Raw genomic sequence first — 27,948 nt, 5'->3', positions numbered from 1 at the left:
CATTGGGTGGGGGGGAGAGGCACAGCGGGGGCCGAGAATGCGGGCTGCTCTGGCCTGGGGGCCTGGGCCGGGCTGCGACAGAGGAGCCAGTGTGCCCAGACATTGGGGCTTTGTGAGCTCCAGAGCTCGGTGTGGGGACGGTTGTTTTTGTTGACCTGACATTGTTTCGGGTTGACTGAGTGTCAGCGTCTTAGCACCCAGGGGCCAGCTCTTTGGAGACAGCTGGGATCTTGGGGAGAGGGTGGCTAGGGTGCTCTGGTCTGGGGCAAGGAGGGGAGGAGGCTGCCTGGGCCCTGTGTGCACTGAGCAGGTCCCCGTGGGGAAGGCGCAGAGGAGGAGTGAGTCCTAAGGGCAGATGCAAGGAGAGGAGAGAGGAGAAGGTGCCCTTGCACCTGGGGCCGGAGCAGGAGGGCCTGGCCAGAGTGGAGGATGGACAGGGACCTCCGGAAGCTGGTGCCTTCCTGCCGGGGGCCAGGAGCCCTGAGAACCCGGCCATCAAACCATCATCCACGAAGGAAGACCCAGGAAAACCCTAGGGGGCCTTGGGGGCTGGCCAGACCAGGGTGGGGTGTGCCAGACTCACAGCTGTCCAGATGTGGGTGAGAGATAACTGTGTTTACTGGGCACCCGGTGGGAGCGGAGCGGGGGGGTGGGAAGGGGCTCCCAGTCCCATGGGGCGGGCAGATAGGAGGCGGGAGCATGAGTCAGGGGTTTGCAAGCTGCCCCCGGGGCGCTGGTGCTGTCAGAGCGGGTGTGAGCTCGGCTGGTCGCAGAGGGCACCTGTGGCTGCAGGACTGCGCCAAGGGACCCTGAGACTCGAAAGCAGGTGAGCAGGGCATGGAGGGGCTGGGAGTGGTCCTTTGGCGCCTGCCCTGAGGGTTTGTGCAGGTGCCCAGCCTGAATCTCTGCCCGGGTGGGCACCGCCGACCTCCAAGGGGGTGCAGGTGGGTGGGGTGAGAATGTTACCGTGTGTGTTGCCCCAAAAGGGCACTGGCCCATTGGCACCTGCAGCCAGGAAGAGGAGGGTGGCCGGTGGCTCATGGCAGCAGAGACGCACGGCTGGTGTGTGCGAGGCCAATCTGCTCCCCCCCAGGGCAGGCCCTTGTCAGCTTAGATTCCACTTACCCACCAGAGACTCCTCCTTCCTTGGCAATGGGGGTCCCCAGGCCACCTTATCTCCCACCTAGGAAGCCAGATGTCAGCTGACACTGCTTCCCATCTAGGACAATTCCAGGGGTCTACCTGGGGGACCTGGCACGGTCCCCAGCCTGGGGAGCATTTGGAGGGAAATGTGGAGCCTCCTGCCACCTGAGGATCTTAAAACACTTAGCCCAGGCTAATTCCATGGGACCAAAGGCAAATCCCAAGGGGATGAAGATAGCAAGTCTGACCTTGACCCCAGTGGCAAGCACAGTGACAGCAAACATTTACATAGAGCTCTTTGTGTGCCAGGCACTGTTTTAAGTGCCTCCTTAATGCTCATTAACTTCCTTAATGCTCACAGCAGGTCTATGAGGGAGGTATTAGTCTGATCGTCCCCATTTGACAGATGAGCAAATCAAGGCACAGAGAGCTTGAGTCACTTGCCCAAGGTCGCACAGTTAGTAAATGGCGGGGCTGGGGTTTGAAGCCAGGCAGGCTGACTGCAGAGTCCATGCTAGTTAACCACTAACTCCAAGCCACTAGTAGTTGGTTTCTTTTCTGGGAGGCAATTCCGCGTAGTGCTACAGACTGGAGTCAGGCTGGCCGGGGTTTAGTTCTGCCTCTGCTGCCTACCGGCTGGGCGACTAAACCAGGTAAACTTCTAGGAACTTCAGCTTTCCTGTCTGTAAAATGGGCTAATGGCATTACCCACTTCACAGCATGTTTGGGGATTGTAAGAGATAAGGCAGGACAGCTTTCTGTGCCATGTGGGGTGATTACACAGGGGTGGAGCTGTCCCTGTCATCTGGTCACCCCCCAGCCTCTCCCCGGCTGTGCCCCACCTCTTGGGCTCCAGATGCTTACCCTTATCTGGCCCAGCCCTGGCTGGCTGGCTGGCCAGGTGTTTGGTGCGCTTCCAAACACAGGACAGCCATCGGGTCCGGCCCTTATCAGGGCCAGGCAGAACAGGCCTGCAGCTGGGGTCCACTGGGCTTGGGGGCAGCAATCTGAGTCATGGGTGCACCCTGTAAGGCCCTAGCTGAACCCAAGGCACCTCCGTTTTCCCCTCTTCTCTCTCACTGCAGTCTGAGAACCCCGGTGGGAAGGCCCTCCCATTTTACAGATGGAGTGACTGAGGCCTAGAGGCTGACAGCTGCCCATGGCCATGTGGCCAGCCAGTGGCAGAGGGGCAGCCTGGATCTCTGCATTCTCTAGCTCTGGAGGGCCCCTCTGACCATCTCAGCCCCCAATGGGAAACCAAGCCACAACCCCGGCCCCCTGGGTGGGGCTTTCAGCACCTGAGGCTTAGACACCCTTGAGGCCACTCAGGATCAGAGGCCCAGGAGGGCACGTGGGCAAATGCAGAGGAGGAGGAAAGAGAGTAAAGGTGGGAGAAGGGAGGGGGGAGAGGAGGAAAAGAGAAAGATGTGTGGCCAGAGTCCTCAAGGGGAAAAGCCCCTGCAGTAGGGACGGCCCCATCCTTAGGCTCTGGGACCCTCCCCTGGCTGTCATTTGCCCTGCCCCCCAAGGCAGGGACCCCTCCCTTTTCCAGTCTGGTGGGACTCGGTCATGCCCCTCTCCCTGTCGCCGAGGACTCCAGGACCACCCGTTCCTCAGACAGAAGCTTCTCTGCCCTCAGCGCAGGCACCCAGCCCCGCCCTGCACAGCCCACCTGTGTGTCCAGGCCCAGCTCCAGCGACCCCTCCTCCAGGCTCGCTCCAGCCTGTCCCTGCCCCACCAGTGGGTCCTGCTCTTCCTTCTGCCACACAGGGCCTCAGCATTCAGCACATTCGGCCTTGTAATTTGTGTTTGTTTTGGGAACATGTCACTTCTGGGAGCACCGAAGCTACCCCAGGTTCCTGGGCTGGGAGCTTCCTGAGAGGAGGAACGTGCATTCAGCTCAGCCCTCTGGCACGTTTGTCAACCCTACCCAAGTTCTGTCACCACAATGCTGTGTGCTGTAGGCAGGGAGGGAGGAAAGGAGGACTCTCTCCCCAGATTGGGGCCACCTTAGAGACCCCTGTCCTCCCCTTGGGCCCGTCCTCGCATTTCTGGGGCAGCCACACCTTCCTCTATGCTAGAGACACACCTGAGAAAACTGAGGCCCAGGGCTCAGTGGCCTTCTGGCTGGGTCCTGGTCACTCCGCCTCCCCAGTCCCAGAGCCCAGGTCTGCAATTAGGAGTCCTTAGGGAGCCGTTCTTATAGTCATTCCACAAATATTTATTGAGCACCTACTATGTGGGAACCACTTTGCTGGGAGGAGGGGATTCTGTGGGGACTGAGACCTGCAGGGTCTTTGTGCTCGTGCGGCCTCCCTTCCAGAGGCTTCATCAGACAGTGAGTGTGTAAGTCAGTCACCAGGGAAGGACAGTCTGGGTCAGTGAGCGTTACGGTGGTCAGGGAGGGCCTCACTCAGCCTGTGCCCCTCCTCTGCAGGGCCCCACGGTGTGGGTTATGCTGGGGGCTTGGATCGCCGCGGACAACTGGACACTCAAGGCAGCACCATGGCCGATCTGCAGGTGGGTCTTTCCTGGCATCTGGAGGCTCTGGGGACCCGGCCCTGGCCTCCTACCTTTACGGGGGCTGGGACAGCCCCTCACAGCCCAGGCTTGATGGCCACTTCCCACAGGAGGATTACGAAGAGGAGCTGGAGGAGATTATGGAGCTGGGGGAATATGAAGAACCAATCGTCTCCGTGCCCGAAGAGGCGGAGCCAGCAGGTGAGCCCCATCTCCCTCCCTCTGCTGGGAGGAGCTGCTGAGCCCTGGACAGGGTCACAGGGGACCGTGTCCTCTCCCCTTCTCCACAGTACCCCGCCTCCCTGCCCCGCAGCCCCTTGGCCAGTTCTCCCCACAATTCTGGCTGATTGAAGGATAAACAGCATTTTGTTTGAAATGATCACAGGAGGTGACTGGGGGGGCAGGGCAGTCACCCATCACAGTGCCCCTTCCAGGTGTGAGAGGGCAACCAGGCCCGTCTGGGACCTGGGCGTGAGCCCACATGCCACCTGTGCCCACCCAACGCCAGCTTCCAGGCCAGAGATTGGGCCTGCTCTTGGGGGCCAGAGATCCTGAGGATTGAGGGCCCGTGGGGACCCCCCGGGCAGACAGGCATCAGGAACTGGCACCACCTTCCTTGGCCTGTCCAAGGTCTTAGGTGGGGAGCCCCAGGCAGGGACCTGTTTACTGTCAACAGGACTTAAGTGCTGGCGATTGGTGTTGAAGTTAAGAGGCCCCTCTGGGAAAGGAGGACTGGGGGTGGGGGTGGAATATAAGGGGCTGCCCCCACCCTGGTGCCCGAGCTCAGCTTGGAGGTGGTGAGAAGCTGGCGGGCTTGTTGAGGCCTGTGGGCAGGTGGGACGAGGGAAGCGAGTCTGGCCCCAGAGGTGGCAGGGAAGGAGGCATCTCTAGGAGGGTCCTGAAAATTGCCATTCAGGACTCACCAGTCACCTCGGAGAGGTCCCTTCCCTTCATCACTGAGGAGGGGCCAGGCCACCCGAGTTGCATCTCAGGGGTCCTCAACAAGGCTCAGGTTGGGGGCACGAGGCTCAGCTAGGGGATGCCAGGCTGGGCCCAGGACGGGTGAGGGAAGCCACGTCCCACTGGGGCACCAGGGGCCCAGCCCAGAGCCAGCAGGAGGGAGCGGGGCATCCGCCACGCCTGTGCCTCTGGGGCTCAGAGTGGACGGTTGCAGAAGGGCCTCAAGGGGCATTGTTGGGGGCGACACTAACCGGCCGCTGGGTTTTCAGTTGACCTCACTGAGCTGACAGCCCCAGACTACGCCACCGCATCGCAGCCGGGCACGCACGAGGTGAGGACCCCAGGCCGCCCGATTCTCTCTCCCACGCTGCCTCTGGGACCCACCATCCCACCAGGGGAAGGGAGGAGCAAAGGGGCAGAGGCAGCTTCAGGCTGGGGGACACCCCGTGAACAGGCAAAGAAAGAGTGGGGGGTCCCAGGAAACAGGTGGGAGGGAAGAGGACACCCCCACTGACAGGGAGACCTGGGCCCCCTGGGGGAGGTCCCCGGGCAGAGATAACCGACTGCTGAGGGCTGAGTCGCAGGCCCCGGGGCCCTGGCTGGGCTGTCAGGTGCTCACTGGGGAAGCACAGAATTCAACACATGCTCTCCTCTGCCTGGCCCCCCAGGTCCCTGCTGGGCGCCAGCCTGTCTAGCTGGTTAGGAATTTGGGCTGGCCCTCAGTTATGGCCCTGGGAGTGGCCACCTGGCCCCAAGACATGCTGAGACTCACATCCACTCAACGTTCCTGGAGGCAGGATCTGATGACTGACCTGATGACTCCCCAGGCCCCTCTAGCCTCAGCCACCAGCCCCGAGCTTCCCACTCCTTCCCCCCCACCAGCCCCCGCAGTGGCCACTGCAGCACCCCTTTTGGTCCAGAGGTTCTCCAAATGCCTGCTGAAATGGGGTGAGGGCCTGCTCAGGAGGCTGGGACCCTCGAGCTTCTCCCATGCTCTCAGCTCAAGGTCTGCCCCTGGCCCTCCAGGGCCCTGGGCCTCTTACAAGCCCCTCTCCAGGGCTGCTGATGCCCGCTGTGCCCTGGGCCCCGCCCGGGGACTAACTCAGGCCGGTGGGGCCGCAGGTCTACGTGCAGCTGCAGGAGCTGGTGATGGACAGGAAGAACCAGGAGCTGCAATGGATGGAGGTGGCACACTGGATGCGACTGGAGGAGAACTTGGGTGAGGACGGGGCCTGGGGCCGCCCGCACCTGTCTTACCTCACCTTCTGGAGCCTCCTGGAGCTGCAGAGAGTCTTTGCCAAGGGTGAGTCTCCTGAGCCCCTCTGGGACCCCTGCGTGTGAGCTTTGTTGGCGGAGGCTGTGGTCCAGCCGCCCCGCTAACCCCTTTACTGCCTGCAGGTACTGTCCTCCTGGACCTGCCGGAGACCTCTCTGGCCGGAGTGGCCAACCAACTGCTGGACAGGTTTATCTTCGAGGACCAGATCCGGCCTGAGGACCGAGAGACGCTGCTCCGGACCCTGCTGCTCAAACACAGGTGCCCCTGCCTGCCAGGGCCTGAATTCCACACCCAGCCCCGCCCAGCCCACCTGGCTCAAGGTCTCCACCAGGGTCCACCTGGCCCATCAGGCAGGGGCCCACTTTTCCTCCACTATGGATCCCACCTGTGACACCTCGGCCAGAGTGGCCATGTTTCATGCTCACAGTTGGGAGCCGCTGTTCCCCACGGAGGCAGACCCGTGAGGCTCTTTCCTCCATCCATTCTTTTTTCTTCATTTTTTTATTTTATTTATTTATTTTTTTTTTTGAGAAAGAGTCTCGCTGTGATGCTTGGGCTAGAGTGCCATGGCATCAGCCTAGCTCACAGCAACCTCAAACTCCTGGGCTCAAGCGATCCTCCTGCCTCAGCCTCCCGAGTAGCTGGGACTACAGGCATGCGCCACCATGCCCAGCTAATTTTTTCTATATATTTTTAGTTGTCCAGCTAATTTCTTTCTATTTTTAGTAGAGACGGGGTCTCGCTCTTGCTCAGGCTGGTCTAGAACTCCTGGCTTTGAGCCATCCTTCCACCTTGGCCTCCCAGAGTGCTAGGATTACAGGCGTGAGCTACTGTGCCCGGCCCCTCCATCCATTCTTGATCCCACCTAGTCATTCCAGAAAGAGGCGACCCACTTACCTCCACAACGTCCTTTGAGCGGAGGCTCTGATTCTTCCACCCCAGGGTCACTCTGGTCTGGTCTGGGAAGTCTCACTTGATGTCCACCCTTGATCCCTCACACCACTGATACCCCAGCCTGAATAGCTTGCTCACCCCATGTCCCCTGTATGTCCTTCAGCCATGCCGGAGACCTAGAGAACCTGGGAGGTGTGGAGCCTGCGGTCCTGCAACGCTCTGGGGATGTGTCACAGCCACTGCTCCAGCAACAACCCTCGCTGGAGACACAGCTCTTCTGCCAGCAGGTGAGGCTGTGACAGGGGTGTGTAGGGAGAGCCGGAAACCCTCCAGCCCAAACAGAACGTGCTTAGAAGTGAGAATGGGAAGGGGAGGAGAGGGCTGGATGCTCAGGTCTCCCAGGTCCAGAGTGGCCCGGGGACTCCCCTCACCACCCTCCTTCCCACAGGGAGAGGGGGGCCCTGGAGGGCACTCGCCATCTGAAATTCTGAAAGAGATTCCCCCGGATGCAGAGGCCACCCTGGTGCTAGTGGGTAAGAGCTGGTGTCTCTGCCCCTCAGCCCTCCACAGTCCCCGCTTCTGCCCATGTCCTGGCTTAGCCGGCCCTTCCTTGAGCCTGGACCCCCGCAGCTCCTCTCTTGAGTACACCGCCCCCAGGCCCCCTCAGCCTGGCCTGACCCCCTCGTCCCCCCACAACAGGCCGTGCCGCCTTCCTGGAGCGGCCAGTGCTGGGCTTCGTGCGGCTGCAGGAGGCCGCGCGGCTGGAGGAGACCACACAGCTCCCGGTGCCTGTGCGCTTCCTCTTCGTGTTGCTGGGGCCCGAGGCGCCCCACACCGACTACACCCAGCTCGGCCGGGCTGCTGCCACCCTCATGTCAGAGAGGGTGAGGAGGGCCCGCGAGGGCTGGGGTGGTGGTTGAGACCCATTCTCCACCCAGGCCCAGCCTGGGTCACGTTAGGTTCACTAGTTTGACCCGTTCGGTCTAATTCAGCTGCTTCTGTCCCACCTGGCCAGGGGCAGCCCAGGTATGTGTCGTCCGGACTCCGCTGCCTGAGTGGCCTGGTTCAGTCTGGTTGGCTCTGGCCTGGCGGCTCTAGTCTGGCCCGCGCTGACCTGGTTCCACCTGCTTAGGTCCGGCGTGGTCTGTCCTAGTCGCTCTAGTTCCATGTGGTCTGCCTGAGCCACCTGGTTAGTTAGCTTTAGCTCCTCTTTCCCCACCCGGGGCCCCCGTCTGTCTCCCCAGAGCCCTTTCTTAGTGGGGAGCAGGGGGGAGAGGGGCAGGAAACCCAGTGCCCAGCAGTGGGAGCTGGACGGTTCTGGTCCCTGGAGGCCCCGGCTGCCGGCGCCTGGGTCCTTCCGCTGAGCGGGTCCAGGCAGCCTGACCCTCTCTCCTGCCACCAGGTGTTCCGCATAGATGCCTACCACGCCCAGGGCCGGAGGGAGCTGGTGCGCTCCCTGGAGGGCTTTCTGGACAGCAGCCTGGTGCTGCCCCCCACAGACACCCCCTCCGAGCAGGCCCTGCTGAGTTTGGTGCCCGTGCAGAAGGCGCTGCTCCGGAAGCGCTACCTACCCAGCCCTGCCAAGCCAGACCCCGGCTTCTATAAGGGCCTAGGTAGGTACCTGCCCTGCCCAGCCAAGGCTCTCTGTCCCCACAGACCCTCAGACACCCAGCACAGCCTCCACCTTCCCACCAAGTGCCCCTCTATCACCACCCCCTGTGCCCACGCCTGCCAGCCTCCTTGGCCACCTATTCCCATCAGACAATCACCCTCGCCTTCACCCCTCCATTCCCCTCTCCCATGCCTCCCCCTGCTGCCCTCCCTGACCATGCTCTTGTCCTCCACCACAGCCGTGGCTGAGGACTCAGGGGGCCCTGAAGGCCCAGAGGACCCCCTGCAGCGGACAGGCCGGCTCTTCGGGGGCCTGGTACGTGACATCCGGCGCCGCTACCCCCCATTACCTGAGTGACATCACAGACGCACTGAGCCCCCAGGTCCTGGCTGCCGTCATCTTCATCTACTTTGCTGCCTTGTCACCCGCCATCACCTTCGGTGGCCTCTTGGGTCAGTGCCAACACCTGTCTCCCTAACTCTCACTTCTGATTGTCTGGCCTCTGCCTCGGACCCAGACTTCTGACCTTTGGACTTCCGCAACAGCCTACCCATGACTTGCTCTACTGGCCCCTGGAAATGATCTCCTGACCTTGACCCCACTGTAATCTCTACCCACAGGAGAGAAGACCAGGAACCAGATGGGGGTGTCGGAACTGCTCATCTCTACTGCAGTGCAGGGCATTCTCTTCGCCATGCTGGGGGCTCAGCCCCTGCTTGTGGTTGGCTTCTCGGGCCCCCTGCTGGTGTTCGAGGAAGCCTTCTTCTCGGTAGCTCTGGCCTGGGGCCCCTCTGACCCTGACCCTGTAACTGACCCCTGGCTCCACCTGCCTGGTGCCTGAGGCCCTGACCTGACTCCCTTTGTCTGCCCCGCAGTTCTGCGAGAGCAACGGCCTGGAGTACATCGTGGGCCGCGCCTGGATTGGCTTCTGGCTCATCCTGCTGGTGGTGCTGGTGGTGGCCTTTGAGGGCAGCTTCCTGGTCCGCTTCATCTCTCGCTATACCCAGGAGATCTTTTCCATCCTCATCTCCCTCATCTTCATCTATGAGACCTTCTCCAAGCTGATCAAGGTGGGGGCCCATGTGGATGTGACTGCACGTGTGAGACTATGTATAAGACCATGTGACAGTGTGTGTCATTGCACACGTCTGTACGGCATTTGTGTGGCCTTGTGTCCACCTGTGCATATAACCATGTGTCTGTGCATATCACTGCAGGAACATGTGTCTATGTGTTGTCACACGTCTGCACACAGGACTGTGCCACTGTGTTGACTGTGTATGTGTTGACACCTGCTGCCTGTGGCCCAGGATTCTCGTCCTGACTGTGCAGTGACTGTGCATGAGAGGGCGCCTGTGTGCACAAAGCCAGTTCATGACCACACACGATGTGACTAATGGGCAGGTGTGTGTGAGACTGGACACCGGACGGTGCATGCATAGCGAGGGCAGTGGGCGTTCTGGAGGCTCTGAAGTCCCTCACTCCCTCTCTTGCACTTGTCCTCAAGAACTGCAGGGCCTGCGGACCAAGGGCCCTGCCCCTTTAGCTTATGTCTTGTCATCTTAAGCTGTGCTTGCCTTGGTGTCTGCCTTTCCTATGGAGGAAGGCTGGAATGCTGTATGTCTTCCCTGATTCTGCTGGTTGGTGGGGCTTTCTATGTCCAGATCTTTTAAGCCCTTTTTAGAAACTCCCTGGCAATTGTTTCCTGTCCTCCAGGCTTCTCTTGTCTCCCAGCCCCTGGTGTGAATGTACGCACACACACACACTCATTGCCTCTGTGGCCTGCCCCACCCAAGTCTAGCGTGGTCTTCATGCCTGAAAACCACACTGTAGAATCCCATTGCTCCTCTGTTACCTTGTCAATTGAGGAAGATGGTTGGATGGATGGATCATTGATGGATGGATGGATGAATGAATGGATGGATGATGGTTGGATGGACGAATGAATGGATGGATGGATGATGGTTGGATGAATGAATGGATGGATGATGGATGGTTGGATGGATGAATGAATGGATGGATGATGAATTGATGGATGATGGTTGGATGAATGAATGGATGGATGATGGATGGATGGATGGATGATGGTTGGATGGATGGATGGATAATGAATGGATGAGTGGACGATGGATGGTGGGAACGGCAGTGCTGGATAGATTTAGCTGATCCTTTCCAGCCCAAGCCAAGGCTGGGAAGGAACAGGATGCCTGGGTTTTCTCCTTCAGATTTTCCAGGACCATCCACTGCAGAGGAACTATAACTCCAGTGTGCTGACAGTGCCCAATCCTCAGGGCCCCCTGCCCAACACAGCCCTCCTCTCCCTTGTGCTCATGGCTGGCACCTTCTTCTTTGCCATGATGCTGCGCAAGTTCAAGAACAGCTCCTACTTCCCTGGCAAGGTTGGCACAGCCTCCCCACCCATCCTTGCCTACACTGCCCTATCTCAGCCCAAATCCCTCACCCCAGCTTTCCCAGTGCCCTCAGTTCCCCTTCTTTCCCCAGATTTCCATTCCCAATCCCAAGCCTCCCTGGCCCCCTCCCTACACAGGGTTTCACTCTGCATGCAAGGCTGTCTCCCTTCCTTGGCATGCCCAGGCTGAGAACCCAGCGGGGAATGAAGGACAGTTCTTGGAAGGAGTGGAGAAGCTGTGGGGCCAGGGCTGGGGTCAGGGGAAGAAGAAAGGAGGCAGATGTGGTCGAGGTGCAGGACAGGGCATTGGATGCTGATGTGTCTCCTGGGAAGAGCAAGGTCCCTGGGTGAATGTGGGGCAGGGGGGAGGAGGGGGAGGAAGTGGTGGGGAGAAACCACTGACCACTGGTCCCTTTGCATCCCTCCAGCTGCGTCGGGTCATTGGGGACTTCGGGGTCCCCATTTCCATCCTGATCATGGTTCTGGTGGATTTCTTCATTGAGCATACCTACACCCAGGTGAGCCCTCCTCCCAGCGCTCACACCCATGACCCCCCAGGTCCTCATTTCCTTCCCCCAGCATGCCCCCTCCCCAGAACAGCTTTCCCCAACCTGAAGCCAGCTAGGGTACCTCTACCCCTTCTCTCCCTCCCCTGGGAGCCCTATGTTCTTCTCACAGCCACACGGGACCCCTCTGGCCAAAACAAGGGGTTGGCTCAGTTGTCCCCTTTATTCCTTAAACTAGGGCAGTAGAAAAAAGTCTGCTTTGGAGCCAGACAGATTTGGGCATGGATATCAGCTCTGCCACCAAACAGCTATGCAATGTGGGGCAAGCTGCACAACCCTCCTATCTGGTTTCCTCATCTATAAAGTTGGGAATGATCAGATGGTGTAAAGGCATTAGTGCAGTGACTGGGTTCAGAGCAGGTGTTCAACAAGTGCCCCCCACCCAACCCCCTGATGCCCGGGATCCTGGCTCCCACTGCCTCTAATGTTCTCACCAGCTGCCCCCTCCCACAGAAACTCTCGGTGCCCGACGGCCTCCAGGTATCCAACTCCTCCGCCCGGGGCTGGGTCATCCACCCGCTGGGTTTGTTTTCTCCCTTCCCCATCTGGATGATGTTCGCCTCCGGCCTGCCTGCACTGCTGGTCTTCATCCTCATATTCCTCGAGTCCCAGATCACCACGTGAGAAATGGGGGGGTGGGTGCGAGGGGCGGTGGCCCGGGCCTGGAGGGTCAGAGGCAGGGAAGAGAGGAGGCTCCAGGCCAGAAAAGACCGAGCACTGCAAACTAAGTCTCAGCGGGGCAAGTGGCCTCCCCGAATGCTCAGGGGCAAGTCTGTTTTGTGGAACCCGAAGTTGTATAACTTGGAGAGCTCTTTTTAAGAAAAAGGATGCAAAATGAGGTCAGGCGTGGCTCACACCAGTAATCTCAGCACTTTAGGAGGGCAAGACGGGAGGATCATTTGAGCCCAGGAGTTCAAGACCAATCTGGGCAATATAGAGAAACCTCATCTCCACACAAAAAAAATAAATAAAAATTAGCCAGGGGTGGCGGCACATGCCTGTGGTCCCAGCTACTCGGGTGGCTGAGGCAGGAGGATAGCTTGAGCCTAGGAATTTGAGGTTACAGTGAACCAGGATCACGCCATTGCACTCCAGCCTGGGTCACAAAGCAAGACCCTGTCTCAAAAGAAAACAAAGCAAAACAAAAAAAAGAATGCAAAATGAAAAGTATAAAATTAGGAGCTGGATCTTGGAAGGGGCAGAAGCGAAGGCCCTGGAGCTTAATTTGCGTGAGCCTGTGACTTGTCCTGTGCTGCCGCCGTTCTGCAGATATTCATGCTCTTCGAGTCTGCATTTTCATGCCGGGTGGGAGGGCGGGGAGCAAGAGCTCACAGAGGGAACCGCACAGAAGACAGAACTGAGGCTCAAGGCACACAAGTGTGGAGAAGGAAGGAGGGGACAGAGGGGTGGCGGGGGAAAGCCCAGCTGACCCCTGACCTCCCCCTTCCCCCAGGCTGATAATCAGCAAACCCGAGCGCAAGATGGTCAAGGGCTCCGGCTTCCACATGGACCTGCTGCTGGTTGTGGGCATGGGCGGGGTGGCCGCCCTCTTTGGGATGCCCTGGCTCAGCGCCACCACAGTGCGTTCTGTCACCCACGCCAATGCCCTCACCGTCATGGGCAAGGCCAGCACCCCAGGGGCTGCGGCCCAGATCCAGGAGGTCAAGGAGCAACGGATCAGCGGGCTCCTGGTCTCTGTGCTTGTGGGTGAGTGAGAGCTACCTCCCCTCCCCCATTCTCCTGCCCCACCCCCGTCCCCACCCTGCCCTTAGGATCTAGTGCCCCCCAGCCCTGTCCATGCTGCAGCCAGGTCCCCACACACCCACTGCCCACATCCCCCTGGCATCCACAAGGCACTGGGTTGGGCATCTGAGCAGGGAGGAAGGGGGTCCTCCACTCCTGGGGCCATCTCTAGACCAGACCCTGCCTTCTGAGGTTGTCCAACAGAAGTTCAATGGACTGTGGGTTCCGGCCTGCCCTGCTGCTAACCCGGCATCCCTCCTTGTCTCTGGCTCTCAGTCTGCACGGTTACAGGGGTCATGAGATATCCCCAGTTCTGTCACAGCTCAGCTGCTCTATGGCTGATGCAAGGGCCAATGCTCCAGGCACAGTCTGGGGGACGCACGGCAGAAGGCAGAAGACAGAAGAAGGGTCACTGGGATTGATCCCTGTTCTGGAGCATCCAAGAGTCCAGCTGGGCTCAGGGTGGGCAGCGCCACGGTCGCTGATGGAGGGTGGGGGAAGTTTCTCAAAGGAGGTAAAGTTGACTTGGAGGAGGGTTAGGATTTGGAGGGTGATGGAGGCGTTCTGGGCTGGGCTGAGGGAGAAGGTGTCTCTCTGAGCTCTGTGACCCCCACTAGGTTAAGGGAGTGGGCTTAAGTCAGGCAGGCAGGAGTTTGACTGCCTGCTAACTGTGTGGCCTTAGGTGGGCTGTTCACCTCTCTGAGCCTGTTTCCCCATCTGTAAAGTGGGGGTAATGCCTATTAACAGGGCCCATAGAAAAGGCTCCATATGGCACCTGTTGTTTCACTCCCAGCCCCAGACAGGGGCCTGGCCCCCCTGGCGCAGGGTCGCTGGGCGCCCGGGCATGAGAGTGTGTGTGGCTCCCCCCACAGGCCTGTCCATCCTCATGGAGCCCATCCTGTCGCGCATCCCCCTGGCTGTGCTGTTTGGCATCTTCCTCTATATGGGTGTCACATCCCTCAGCGGCATCCAGCTCTTTGACCGCATCTTGCTTTTGCTCAAGCCACCCAAGTACCATCCGGATGTGCCCTACGTCAAGCGGGTACAGGGCCCTCCTGGCTGCCCGGCCGGGCTGGGGCTAGGGGTGCGGCGGGTGGGGGCTGGGGTGGGCAGGCACTGACCCCAGCCTCCGCCTGCAGGTGGAGACCTGGCGCATGCACCTGTTCACGGGCATCCAGATCATCTGCCTGGCGGTGCTGTGGGTAGTGAAGTCCACACCCGCCTCGCTCGCCCTGCCCTTCGTCCTCATCCTCACTGTGCCCCTGCGACGCTTCCTGCTGCCACTTATCTTCAAGAACCTGGAGCTGCAGTGTGTAAGTGGCTGCCTGGGCCTCGGGCACAGGAGCTGGGATCATGTGCGGGATGCGTCTCGGAACGAGGGCAGGCAGGACAGCATCACAGTCCAGGTCTGGGGCCCGGCCGGCCACGTCCTAGCATATGATCCAGAGCAAGTGGCCTCACCTCTCTGCAGCTTGTTTTACTCACCTGTAAAGGGAGGAATGATGACAGGGCTAGAGAAACTGTTAGGTGGCACACAGGATATGCCCCACAGGAGCTGTGCCAACCCCTGAGTGGCTAGTCCTGTGGTCTTCCAAATCATTTCGGACAGAGTCGCTCCTCTAATAGAATTCTTCCAGACACGGCACAGGTCACTGTGGGGCTGCCCTGGTGAAGGGGTCCCCTGCTCACCCTCCGCAGCCCCTCCCCTGCTGGGGTACCAGGTCCCCGAGGGCCCCTCCCCCTTTGACAGCCATTCATCTAGACCAATCCTAGAGGCTGGGGGGACAGAACAAGACTTACCAAGGTTCAAATAGAATAGACCCTCCCCCACGTCCAGAGGTGCCTCTAAGCACCCAGGGAGGTGCTCATCTGGCCCCCGGGCCTCTCACCCGCTCTCCTTCCTGCCCTGCCCCCCGCAGCTGGACGCAGATGATGCCAAGGCAACCTTTGACGAGGAGGAAGGTCTGGATGAATATGACGAAGTGGCTATGCCCGTGTGAGGGGCAGGCCCAGGCCCCAGACCCCCTATTCTGCTTCCACACCCTCCCAGGAGAAGCTGAAGTTCATGGGCATCTCATGGACTCCAGCCCCCTCCTGGGGCAGCAGCTGAGGCCCCAGGGCTGTGGGTGGGGAAGGAAGGGGTGTCCAGGAAACCTTCCACAGAGGGCAGACTGGCTTTCCTGGCTGGAGATGGCTGACAGGACCCACATTAGGGGATCTGCTCCACTGTCCCTCCTGTTGCCACACTGCCACGGGGGTCCCCTGCTAGAAGACTTAGATCTGACCCCCACCTCTTCATGGCACAGACAGGGGCAGAAGCAAAGGAGGGAGGTAGGGGTGGTGGTGCTTGTTGTGTGACCTTGGGCAAGTCTCTTAACCTTTCTAGCCTATACTTCCCCTTCTGTAAAATGGGCATATTGATAGTAATACCCACGTTACAGGATGGTAGTCATCATTCTTCTTTGACTGCCCAAGGTCACACAGCTCCTGAGCAGCGCAGCTGGAATTTGAACCAGGCCTTCTGACTTTGACAGAGCTCTGTCCTCTGTCAGTCACCTGCCTTCCCTTCCCTTCCCAGAAGTGGCCCTGCTGACACCTTCCTCCCCCACTGCTCCCAACCCCTACCTCAAGACCCCCTTTTCTGGGGCCAGAGAGAGGTGTCCGGGGAGGGATAGGTGGGGGTGAGGATCCAAACGGGCCCGGGCCAGGACTCAGGGCTCCTAGGTGCCTGCTCCTTCCCTCCAAGCGCTCATTAATTCACTCATTCATTCATTCCACAAACATTTACTGAGGGCACTCGACCCTGTGGACACAGCGGGGACTGAGACAAGACCCTGCCCTGGGGTGGGGGTAGGGGGCAAGGCACAGTCTGTCCTAGATTTAGATGGGAGGTGGGAGGAGGGCAGGAAGGGAGGGCTGAGACAGGGAGGGGGTGGGGGGAGGTTTGTATTCATAATTTATTGTGTATTTTCTAAGCGCTTTCTTCATACTTTGGCTTCGCACACATACACCCAGCCCCCCATTTGAGACTCAGTGTCCCTGACCCCATCTAAACTGAATCTTGGGGAGAACCCAGATTGGACCAGCAGGGGTAGGAGACAGTGGGCTTGCCAGAACATGGGCCAATCTATTTTTTTATAAAACAAAAATATAAAAAGAGTTGAAAGAACTGGAAGTGGTGAGAGAGGGGGAGAAATGAGAATCGGAGAGTGACAGAAAAGAGAGGAGGCTGTGGGCTCCAGTAAGTGGGGGGCCACAGACTCCTAGTGTGAAGGGGTGCCAGCCCAACATGGGGTGTGACTGTTAGTAACTCCCCAGCTAGCTCACTCAGTGGAAGGCTCCCGGGGAGATCCCTGAAAGCTGACACCCACCTCCCACCACTTCAACATTCTATGCCTCAGTTTCCTCATCTGTGAAATGGGAACGATAATGGTACCTACCTTGTAGGGTTCTTATAAGGACTAAATGAGACAGTGCGAGTCAGGCCTGCCTTGCACTTTATTATGCTGATTGGAATAACAACACACACACACACACACACACACACACACACACACACACGCTCTGCTCCTTGAACATTGCTAAGAATGAAAAAAAAAAAAAATCCCCCACTCTGCTAGTGCCCTTTACCTCCACACTTGGGAACAGGTTTTGCCAATAAAGATGTCTGTGTTGGAGTGGCTGCCTTGCTTGAATTCCCCTTCCCAGAGTTGGGGGGCCCAGGGGTCTTGGCTAGACTAGGCGGACATGATGTGCCCGGTGTGGGGCAGGTGGAGGCTGCAGCCATGCAGCAAGGACAGCCAGGCTGGGGGGTAGCCCTGAGCCCTAGGTGGAGGGGCCGGCACCTAGAGACTGGGTCGGGGAGTGCTCCGGGAATCCCTCCTCTTCTGAATAAGCAAGACCCATGGGGGTGGGTAGGGGCTGTAAGGGGACCTTGCCCCCTACCCCTTGTACCTGTGGACCAAGTCCCTTTGAACCAGTCAGCCTCTTATCCTGAATTAAAAGCTGGGCAGCACCTTTGACAGAGATCACCAAAGAAGAAAACGAGGCCCAGAGAGGGAACGTGGCTTGCCGTAGGTCACACAGGAACGGCGTCTCTTGATCACTTTCCACTTGCCCTCACACCGATCCCCACTGGAGGCTCTGCCCTTGTGCCCTCACTCACTTCCAGCAATTCTTGGGAGCTGCTGTGCCAGGTGTCACCCACCCCGAGGGGAGGGTGCTAGGACTAGACGGAATCCCTGCCCTCCCTCCCCAGCCCTCCAGGGAGAGGTCAGCCCCGGGCTGGGCCGCCCAGCTTCCTTCCCTGGGTCTATATTTACTCGCTCCCTATCCCCAGCTGACCCCTCCGAGGTTGAGGCAGTGGCCAGAGCACCAGAGGGAGAGATACCTCTGCCCCGGGGAGAGCAGGCCCAGCCTCCGCCTCCCACACACAGCTCCACCTCCCACACACAGCTGCTGCAGGTCCCCTCAGTGCTGGCCCTGTCCCCAGGGCTTGCCAGGGCCCCATTCCTGCCTCCATGTACCCAGAAGTCGGGCTATGAGACAGGCCTGCAGAGGGCTCAGGCTGAGGGTGTTCCTAGCCCCCTCCCACAGGCAGGCTGGGCGGCCCTGGGCAGGCAAGTCCCCTCTCTGGGCCCCAGTTTTCTGCTGGGCCAACTCTTTCTTGCAGATCCTTCCCATCTGCCGAGGGAGGAACCGGCTCATCACATCCGGACTTAGGGAACAAGTGCTGCCTCAATTCGGGAGACAACTTTCTGCCTCTGCCAAGGCTTAAAAACTTCTTGAAGTTTTTATCTCCATACTGAGACAGTACCAGGAGCTCTAGGCAGCAGGGGAGGCCGCAACCCTGCCCAGAATCCCTAGGGATTGCTGCTCAGTGGGGCTGGAGGGCCAGCAGCGCAGCTCGGCCACTGGGGAGCTGGCTAGCAGGCAGAATCCCGCCCCCCGGCCCAGCCCCGGGACTGAGAAATAAGAATCTGCGGTTTTTTTTTTTGATCTGCTTTTTTTTTTTTTGAGACAGAGTCTTACTCTGTTGCCCGGGCTAGAGTGCCTAGGCGTCAGCCTAGCTCACAGCAACCTCAGACTCCCGGGCTCAAGCCATCCTACTGCCTCAGCCTCCCGAGTAGCTGGGACTACAGTCACGCACCACCATGCCCCGCTAATTTTTTCTATATATAGTTTTAGTTGTCCAGATAATTTTTATTTCTATTTTTAGTAGAGACGGGTCTCGCTCAGGCTGGTCTCGAACTCCTGACCTCAAGTGATCCACCCGCCTCGGCCTCCCAGAGGGCTAAGAATCTGCGTTTTTGAGCGGACCCCCAGGTGATGTGCGGGCAGGAACCAGCTGGGGAGGCCGGGCTGAGCAGGTGCAGACCTCAGACTTCTGCCCCACCAGTCCCACTCCGCCCACCCACCTAGAGAAGATTCTGGGGCCTTCTTGATGGAGTGGTGGGGGCGGGGTAACAGGGCACAGAGGGGGCTGCTGGACCACAGTCTACCGGGAAGGCTTTAGGGAAATGCGAAGGCCTCAGGAATCGCCAGGATCCACTTCCTGCCTGGCCCGAGGCCTCCCTCCCCCTCGCTTCCTGCCCCTCCCCCAATCCCCCAACTCACACACTCCCGGCAATCTCTGAGTTTTACATCCTGCTAACCCGTTCAACCCTTTCCTGAAAACGATCTCAACGTGAATGAACTACTGTAATAAAGTCCACACTCGTGTGTGAACACAGAGTAACCCCACCGTGGTAAGGGAATAATTCAACAGAATCAAAAAGCTCTGTACCTGAAGATACTTCGCAGGGCTGTCTATGAAAGCAAAAAATTAGAAAGCGTCCAAATACTCAGAAATAGGACAACAGTTAGTAAATTATGGTAAATTACCCTGCATCAATCTAATGGTCCCCTAGACAGGCCTTTAAAAAGAATAATTATGATGGAGCTATTGGATCAGCTTGGTGGTATCACATGATCTGGGCCCTTCGAGGCCAAAGTGTTTGGAACACCAGGTTGGTGATTTAGTAGGAGTTGGAAAAATAATCTAATCTCTGAGGCTAAATGCATCTGTAAAATGGAGATAATGATACTTACTTGCCAATGTTACTGAGAGGATAAAATGATATCGTATGTCTAGAGGTCGTAGCCTTTTGGTAGACAAAAATTCATTTCTGTTTCTTATTTATTTATTTAGAGATGGGGTCTCACTCTGTCCCCCAGGCTAGAGTACAGTAGCGCCATCATAGCTCACTGCAGCCTCGAACTTGAACTTCTAGCCTCAAGGGAGTTTCCCACCTCAGCCTCTCTAGCTCTCTAGTAGCTCAGGCTACAGGCGGGTCTCGCTATGTTGCCCAGGCTGGCCTCAAACTCTTGGCCTCAAGTGATCATCCCACCTTGGCCTCCCAAAGCACCCAGATTACAGGCATGTACCACAGTGCCAGCATTTTTCTTTTTTTTGAGACAGAGTCTCGCTGTGTTGCCCCGGCCAGAGTGAGTGCCGTGGCGTCAGCCTAGCTCACAGCAACCTCAGACTCCTGGGCTTAAGCGATCCTACTGCCTCAGCCTCCCCAGTAGCTGGGACTACAGGCATGTGCCTCCATGCCTGGCTAATTTTTTTTTTATATATATATTTTTTAGTCGGCCAGATAATTTCTTTCTACTTTTTCAGTAGAGATAGGGTCTTGCTCTTGCTGAGGCTAGTCTCGAACTCCTGACCTCGGCTAGTCTCGAACTCCTGACCTCGAGCAATCCACCCGCCTCGGCCTCCCAGAGTGCTAGGATTACAGGCGTGAGCCACCGCGCCCGGCCTAGCATTCCTATTTCTTAAGCAAGGCACAAAGGGATGCGTCCCTCATGGTGACAGGCACACCGAAACTTACACAGTAGTGCGTACAGGAATGAGGGTTCGAGGCTTAGAAAAAATGAAGATGCCACTGAGTTATAGGGGATATCAATTTTTTTCTTCTCCTTCTTGTAGACTTTAAATGCAGAGGGGTAAGTGAATCTTCCTCCCGAGGTCAGGGCAAGTTACCATGGACCCGTCTTCCCTCCACTCCTTCCTTTTTCTCTTCTCTTTCGTCCCTGCTACCTGGCCCTATTTTCTGCCCTCTCCACACTACCACTCTAAGTTGTTTAATTTGTATCTTTTTCTCTGAACGGATTCTTGATGAAAATAGGTATCACTGGTGTTGTTTTAAATTTTATTGTGGAAATTTTAATATTCAGGCAAAAGTAAAGACAATAGCACAATGAATCCCACTACACTCATCTGTCAGATTCAAATATGATCACGATTTTGCCTTGAAATCGTGCTTAGATCTTTGCCTAAAATACATTTGTTTTATCTTCCTCTCTTTTCGTTTTGCTGAAATATTTTTTTTCTAGAGAGGATGAGAGTGAAGAAAAATATTTTAAAGCAAATCCCAGACTTCATGTCATTTTACCCGTATATTCTTCAGCTATGCATCCCCCCAACATTGAACATATTCTTACCTATCCTCAATGCCATCATCACACCCAACAAAATTCACAATAATACTTTGGTATCATCTCATATCCAATCCATACTCAAATTCCTAAGTTGTCTCAAAATGTCTCTTTATACTTGGTTTATTGTGTGTGTACATTCAAACGCATAATCAGCATTGTGTTCTAGGTCTTGATCTATTGGTTCCTCTTCTCACTCAGCACTGACTTTTTTTTTTTTTTTTTTTTTTGAGAGTCTCCCTACATCACCCCAGGTAGAGTATAGTGGCATCATCATAGCTCACTGCAACCTCAAACTCCTGGGCTTGAGCGATCCTCCTGCCTCAGCCTCCCAAGTAGCTGGGATTACAGGCATGCGCCACAACACCCGGCTAATTTTTTCTATTTTTGGTAAAGAAGGGGTCTTCCTCTTGCTCAGGCTGGTCTCAAACTCCTGACCTCAAGTGATCCTCCTGCCTTGGCCTCCCAGAGTCCTAGGATGACAGGCGAGAGCCACTGGGCCCGACCAGCACTGTGGCTTTAAGATCTGGCCATGAACTGCTACTGGGTGCTCCTCAGAGCACCCCCACCTTCTGCCTCTGCATTCTCCCAATGAGGAACCCCAGAGCACACGCAAACACCCTCCCACAAATGAAGCTGTAATGCACATCCTTAGAGTATGTCCCCTTATGGATCTGTATGAAAATCTTTTTGAGTTATAGACCTATGAGCCAGGAGTGGAATTCTTGGGTCATAAGGTATAAAAGTGTCTGTCTCAATTTGACTAAAGGGGATATCATGAAACGTATATTTGATCTTCATCCCCATTTCCTAATACACAACCCCTAAAATCCTTGGAATCTCCAAATAATAATGTCTTTTTGTATGCTAGTGAATTGACCGGTGGCTGGCAGCCTGTAGGTAGCTTCAGGATGGTCACCAGAAAGACCTAGGCTGCATTAGAGGGTTGGACTTTCAGCCCCACCACCCACCTCCAGGGAGGGGAGGGGACTGAAGGGGACTGAAGTCACCAGAGAAGTGATTGCTGGTGGGGAGAAATCCCCACACACATGTTGGTGGCCTGAGGTCACAGAAGCGATTTGTGTTGTAAAATAATAGGAGAAACTGAGTTAGATATTCCTATATTCGAGCCGAGTATAGCCATATGTTCCCTGACTATGTCCTGCACCAGTCCACGCTCCCACCAGCAGTGCCCGAAGTTCCTATATCCTCGTGTGCTGGACATTATCCAGGTTCTAATTTTTGCCAGTCTGATGGAGGTGTTATCTCATTGTTTAATTTGCATTGCTCTGGTCACTAATGAGTTTGAGCATCTCTGCATTTGCTGAGTATTTAAGCTTTCCTCTTATATAAATTGTCTTTTCCTATTATTGGATCATATTTCTATTAAGGTTGCTGCATTTTGGATGTTGATTTGCAAGAGAACCTTCTATTTTTTATCCCTTGTTGGTTTTAGAGCTTGTAAAAATATTCTCCCATTTTGTCATCTGTTAACTTTGTCCACCTCATTGAACAGAAACCTTTCATTTTGATGTAATGAACTGTAAGTTATTTCTAATAAAATTGCCCTGCCTCTTAGTGACAAAAATATTTTCCTCCATTTTTTCTATTAGTTTTATAGTTATACCTATCACATTTAGGTCTTTGATCCGTTTTGAACCCACTTTTGTTTGTGATATTAAGAGACTGAGTTTTGTTTTTCTTTAGTCAACCAGTTTTCCCAACCCATTAGTAAATCAAGCCTCCTCTATTAGTCCGTTTTCTGTTGCTCATAACAGAATACCTGAAACTGGGTAATTTGTAAAGAAAAACAATTTATTTCTTATAGTTTTGGAGGCTGAGAAGTCCAAGGTCGAGGGGGCGCATCTGGTATGAGAGCGTTCTTGCTGGTGGGGACTCTCCATGGTGGCGGTACAGGGCATCCATGGCAAGGGGGCTAAGTATGCTAATATGCCAACTCAGGTCTCTCTTCCTCTTCTTATAAAGCCACCAGTTCCCCTCCCACAATAACCCATTAATCCATTAACCCATGAAGTGGAGCCCTCGTGATCCAATCACCTCTTATAGGCCCCACCTTTCAGGCTGGGCCTGGTGGCTCATGCCTATCATCCTAGAACTTTGGGAGGCCAAGGTGGAAGACTCAATTGAGTCAAGGAGTTCAAGATCAGCCTGGGTAACAGCAAGACTCCGTCTCTACTAAAAATAGAAAGAAATGATTTGGACAGCTAAAAATATATATATATAAAAAAAAATTAGCCGGGCATGGTGGCGCATGCCTGTAGTCCCAGCTACTCGGGAGGCTGAGGCAGAAGGATGGCTTGAGCCCAGGAGTTTGAGGTTGCTGTGAGTTAGGCTGATGCCACAGCACTCTAGCCCGGGCAACAGAGTGAGACTCTGTCTCAAAAAAAAAAAAAAAAAAAAAAAAAGAAAAGAAAAGAAAGAAAGAAAGAGGAAGAAAGGAAAGAAGGAAGGAGGGCCCACCTTTCAAAACTGCCCCATTGGGGATTAAGTTTCAACATGAGTTTTGGAGGGGACAGTCATAGCACACCCTTTCCCTAATGATTTGTGGAGCCAAATTTAACTTAAGTTCTCACATGTGGAGTCCTGTCTATGTCCTCCATTGTATTCCTTTAGTTTATTTCACTGCTCTTTTTATTGCTATAATTTTATAGAATGTCTTAATACCTGGTGAGCCAAGTCTCCCTTGTATTGGGATAGGATAGCTTGTCTCAATGGCTTAATCCATGAATGTTTATTTCCTGCTTACAAGAGTCCACTGCGTCGCTCCTGGGCAGCTTCCTTCCATGAGAGGTGCGTAGGTCCAAGCTGATTACATCTGTGGCTAAAGTGAAATACATGACTTCCAGGTCACTTTGGCAGAAGAAAAAAGGGCTGCAGGATGCACAGGAGCTCTTTAATGCTTTAGCCAGGCAAGGACAGTCACTCTGCTTGCAGCCCATTGGCCAGAACTAGTCCCGTGGCCCCGCCTAACTCCAAAGCAGTCCCCAAACTGGAAGAGCACATGGATATTCAGACGGGACTAAAATGTCTCCACCAAATCCTTCTTTACTTTGGCTATAATGAGGGTCTTTATTATTACTATTATTATTATTATTATGGTCTTCCAAAAAACTCAGTTGAAAATTTGATTGAAATTGCTTATATATATATATTTATTTATTTATTTATGTTTTTTTTTTAGAGACAGGGTCTTGCTCTGTTACCCAAGCTGGAGAGCAGTGGCCTGATCATAGCTCACTGCAACCTCGAATTCTTGGGCTCAAGCAATCCTTTTGCCTCAGCCTCCTGAGTAGCTAGGACTACAAGTGCACCTCACCTTACCCAGATAATTTTTTTTTTTTTTTGTAGAGACAGGGTTTTGCTACTTTGCCCAGGCTGGTCTCGAATTCCTGGGCTCAAGTAGTCCTCCTACCTTGGCTTCCCAAAGCGCTGGGATTACAGGCATGAGCCACCACACCTGGCCCACATCTTTTTCTTTTAATAAGAAGGACTATCTATCCTTTCAAGTCCAAATGCTGAGGCTGAAATTTTGTCTGTTCCATAAAGCCTTCCCTTATGTCCCCAAAGGCTCCCATTACTGGACTCCTGGGCCCTAGGTTTATATTCATTCTCACAGTTGTGCAGTACTGTCTATTTTGAATTTTGTTGTTTATACATATCTAATCTTTCCCAGTTGAGTGGAAGGTCCCAGGGGCAGGGACTTTAGCTTGGGTGTTTCTTTCCTCCTCCCACCTATACCTTAATCCCCTGTTCCTAGCACAGCTTATAGAAAGACTGCACCCTAGTCCAGTGTCGAGGCGAGGGTGGGGGTGGACACCTGCAAGAGTCCTTGAAGAACCAGGGATAGGGCCAGGCGTGGTGGCTCACACCTGTAGTCCTAGCACTCTGGGAACCCGAGGTGGGAGGATCGCTTGAGCTCAGGAGTTGAAGATCAGCCTGAGTAAGAGTGAGACTCCATCTCTGCTAAAAACAGAAAGAAATTATCTGGACAACTAAAAATATGTAGAAAAAATCAGCTGGGCATGGTGGCGCATGCCTGTAGTCCCAGCTACTCGGGAGGCTGAGGCAGAAGGATCGCTTGAGTCCAGGAGTTTGAGGTTGCTGTGAGCTAGGCTGACGCCACAGCACTCTAGCCCAGGCAACAGAGCAAGACTCCCTCTCAAAAAAAAAAAAAAAAAAGAACCAGGGAGAGGAACACCACCCCGCTTTGTTGGAGGGTGGCAGAGCCAGGAACTTAGGGAAATGAAATTGGTTCTTCAGTCTTCTAAGTCCCTGTGCTTTGGGCGCTATAGACTTTTCGGGGAAGGGGTGTCACTCCTGGGCTGGGTAATAAACACTTTTGTCCTCTGATCTCACTGCTAACAAGCTGTGTCATCTTTGAGAGGTTTGTTTCTGTCTCTTTCTAAGATCTGGGGTCTAGGCCCTCACGTTTGCTGACCTTATGGAACAGCTCCAGGGCAGTATGGCAGGATGCAACCTAGATTTGGCAGGCTGCAGGGACATGAGCCATGGAAATTGAGTGGATTGAGATCAGAATGGGCTGAAGGAATAGCTCTTAGCATTTACTGAGCACTTACTGTGTGACAGGCACACTTCCAGGTACTTTACATGTTCTTGCTCTTTTCATCCTCACAATAACCCCACGAGGTAGATTCTAGCCCTATTTTACCCCTGAGGAAACTGAACCACTGAGAAGATAAGGAACTTGACCTAGGTCATATGGCTTCTAAGAGGCAAAGTGGGATTCAGACACACATCTGTTTGTCAAAAAGCCCAATCTTCACAGCTACCCCATCAAGCGCATGTAGTGCAGAGACAGAGGCTTGGGGAGAAGAGGAACTAGATTTCGGACAGAGGATAGAATTCAAGTTGGTCTCAAGCCCAGGAGTTTGAGGCTGCAGTGAGCTATGATCACACCACTGCACTCCAGCCTGGACAACAGAACAAGACCCTGTCTCTAATAAATAAATAAATAAATGTATATTTTTAAAAATAAAGGAATGCCTGCTTTGCCCTGTCTCTTAAAAAAACAAAACAAAACAAAACCAAGTTGGGCTCAAGGGTCAGGGAGAGTAGAGGGAGGGGTGACTTCCAGGTAGGCAGGGGAATGGTTTGGCCAAGGGCAGGGAGGTGGGAATGGTGTGTGGACAGCACAGGGAAGGCTTGACTGCAGAGGTGAGTCCTTCTTAGAAAACAGGTTAGTATAAGATAGGGACAGCAAGGTCAGGTTTGAAAAACCCTGAATGCCAAGAGGAAGAGTTTGCACTTGATTTGGCAGGCACTAGGGAGTCATTGTAGGTTCTTGAGCTGGGGAGTGACATGATTAAGGTGGTTCACCTGGGAGCTACTTACAGGAGGAATTCGCTGTAAGGAGGTAAACTGGGAATCTTTGCTTGTCAGTGAGTCAAGAGCAGAGGTAGGTAGACAGCGGCCACGCCCTCACAGTGCATAGTCAGGATGAGGACCGGCATTCAGCAAGGGTGCAGGAGGTGGTGAGAGCAGAGTGGGGCTGGGGTTGGTCAGGCCTTCTTGGAGGCAGAAATATTTGCTCTGACTCCTGAGGGACAAGTAGAAGTGAAGTTGGCCCAGTGATGAGAGAAGGGCAATGTCTTGAGGAAATAGGGTCTGGAAAAAGAGACACATCTGAGAAACAGCCTGCAGATAAAATGGGTGAAATTTGCTCAGCAAAGTCAAGTGACATCATGGAAAGCCTGCTGGGTTGGCAGGCTACACGGTGACCTCAGAAAATTGTTTCTTTCCCATGTTGCTAGGCCCAAAGCCAGATGACAGGAGGTGAGGAAGGAAGGGCTGGGGAGGAGGCAGAAGCAGGAGGTGTGAGCCACGGGCTGGCCGGGAGCTCGGCAGGACCGGGACAGGCAGAGAGTGCTCAGCAGTGTTCCAAGATGGACCAGAGAATGCTTTGCTGGCCAGAAGGACACACTAATAGGCATAAAAAATCCTCTCTCTCTTTCCTTTAAAACGTATCTTAGCCTGAGCAACAAAGCAGGATCCTGTTTCTACAAAAAGCAGAAAAATTAGGCTGGTCCCAGTGCAGTAGTGTTTATAACTAATTGATCACAACCAGTTACAGATTCCTTTGTTCCTTCTCCACTCCCACTGCTTCACTTGACTAGGAAAAAAAAAAAAAGAAAGAAAAATTAGCCCAGTGTGGTGGCACGTGCCTATCTATAGTCTCAGCTACTCAAGAGGCTGAGGCAGAAGGATCTCTTGAGCCCTTGAGTCTGAGGTTGTTGTGAGCTGGCACTACAGCACTCTAGCCTGGGCGACAGGGCAAGACCCTGTCTCAAAAAAATCCCAGAAAAACCCATACTTTTATATTTTCGGATTTCAAAAATAATACATGCATATTATAAAACACTTAAAATTATAGAACCATTTAACATAGGGAATAGAAACCTCCAGTAGCTACTGTTAATAATTTAGAGTATATTCCTCCAGGTTTATTTATATGTGAATACTAATTTACATATTTTTTAATAGAGCATATACAACTTTTTAACAGAGTTTCAAATACATGAAGGAAAAACTAAACGAGAAATAGATAAATCCACCATGACAGTAGGAGACTACAATTATTCTCTCAATAATCGATAGAACAGGTAGACAGAAAATCATTAAGCATATATAACACCTGCATAGCACCATCAACCAACTTGACCTAATTTACATTTGTAGGACACTCCACCCAACAGTAGCAAAATACATATTCTTTTCAACTGCACATGGATCATTCACCAAAATAGACCACATTCTGGTCCATAAAACAAACCTTAATAAATATAAAAGAATTAAAATCATAGGAAATATAATCCATGTTTATAACAGAACTAAATTAGAAATCAATAACAGAAAGACATCTGGAAAATCCCTACATTTTTGGAAACTGAATAATGCACTTCTAAATATCCCATAGACCCAAGCTGAAGACATAAGGGCAATTAGAAAATATTTTGAACTGAATGAAGATGAAAACATATCAAAATTTGTGAGATGCAATTAAGCAGTGATTAGAGGCAAACTGAGCATTAAATACTTAGATTAGAAAATAAGCTACTCACTGGAGTAGAAGAGTAAAAAAAAAAAAGAGAGTAAAAAAGAGCTCGAATCAGTAATCAAAGCTGCTGCTGTAAGAAACTAGAAAAAAAAAAAAAAAGAGCAAATTAAACCCAAAGCAGGCTGGGTGTGGTGGCTCACGCCTGTAATCCTAGCACTCTGGGAGGCCAAGACGGGAGATCACTCGAGGTCAGGAGTTCAAGACCAGTCTGAGCAAGAGTGAGACCCCCATCTCTACTAAAAATAG

General features: G+C 54.2%; 1 protein-coding gene across 1 annotated transcript; it reads left to right on the top strand.

Annotated features, from left to right (window-relative positions):
- Nucleotides 1–713: 713 nt before the first annotated feature.
- SLC4A1 (solute carrier family 4 member 1 (Diego blood group)) lies at nt 714–16,017 on the top strand. Its single transcript, XM_045526724.1, is given in 21 exon segments — nt 714–826; nt 3,581–3,663; nt 3,774–3,864; nt 4,893–4,954; nt 5,746–5,926; nt 6,022–6,157; nt 6,957–7,080; nt 7,242–7,326; nt 7,493–7,677; nt 8,196–8,406; nt 8,644–8,744; nt 8,746–8,857; nt 9,026–9,174; nt 9,281–9,475; nt 10,631–10,804; nt 11,244–11,333; nt 11,835–12,001; nt 12,835–13,088; nt 13,997–14,166; nt 14,264–14,437; nt 15,044–16,017. Coding segments are annotated over 20 exon segments (2,757 nt in total). The 5' UTR covers nt 714–826; nt 3,581–3,648; the 3' UTR covers nt 15,125–16,017.
- The last annotated feature ends 11,931 nt before the right edge of the window (nt 16,018–27,948 follow it).

The sequence above is a fragment of the Lemur catta genome, chromosome 15, assembly GCF_020740605.2.
Source record: "Lemur catta isolate mLemCat1 chromosome 15, mLemCat1.pri, whole genome shotgun sequence".
NCBI lineage: Eukaryota > Metazoa > Chordata > Mammalia > Primates > Lemuridae > Lemur > Lemur catta.
Note: the sequence above shows the minus strand (reverse complement) of the source record. Positions and strands in the feature narration are given on the sequence as shown.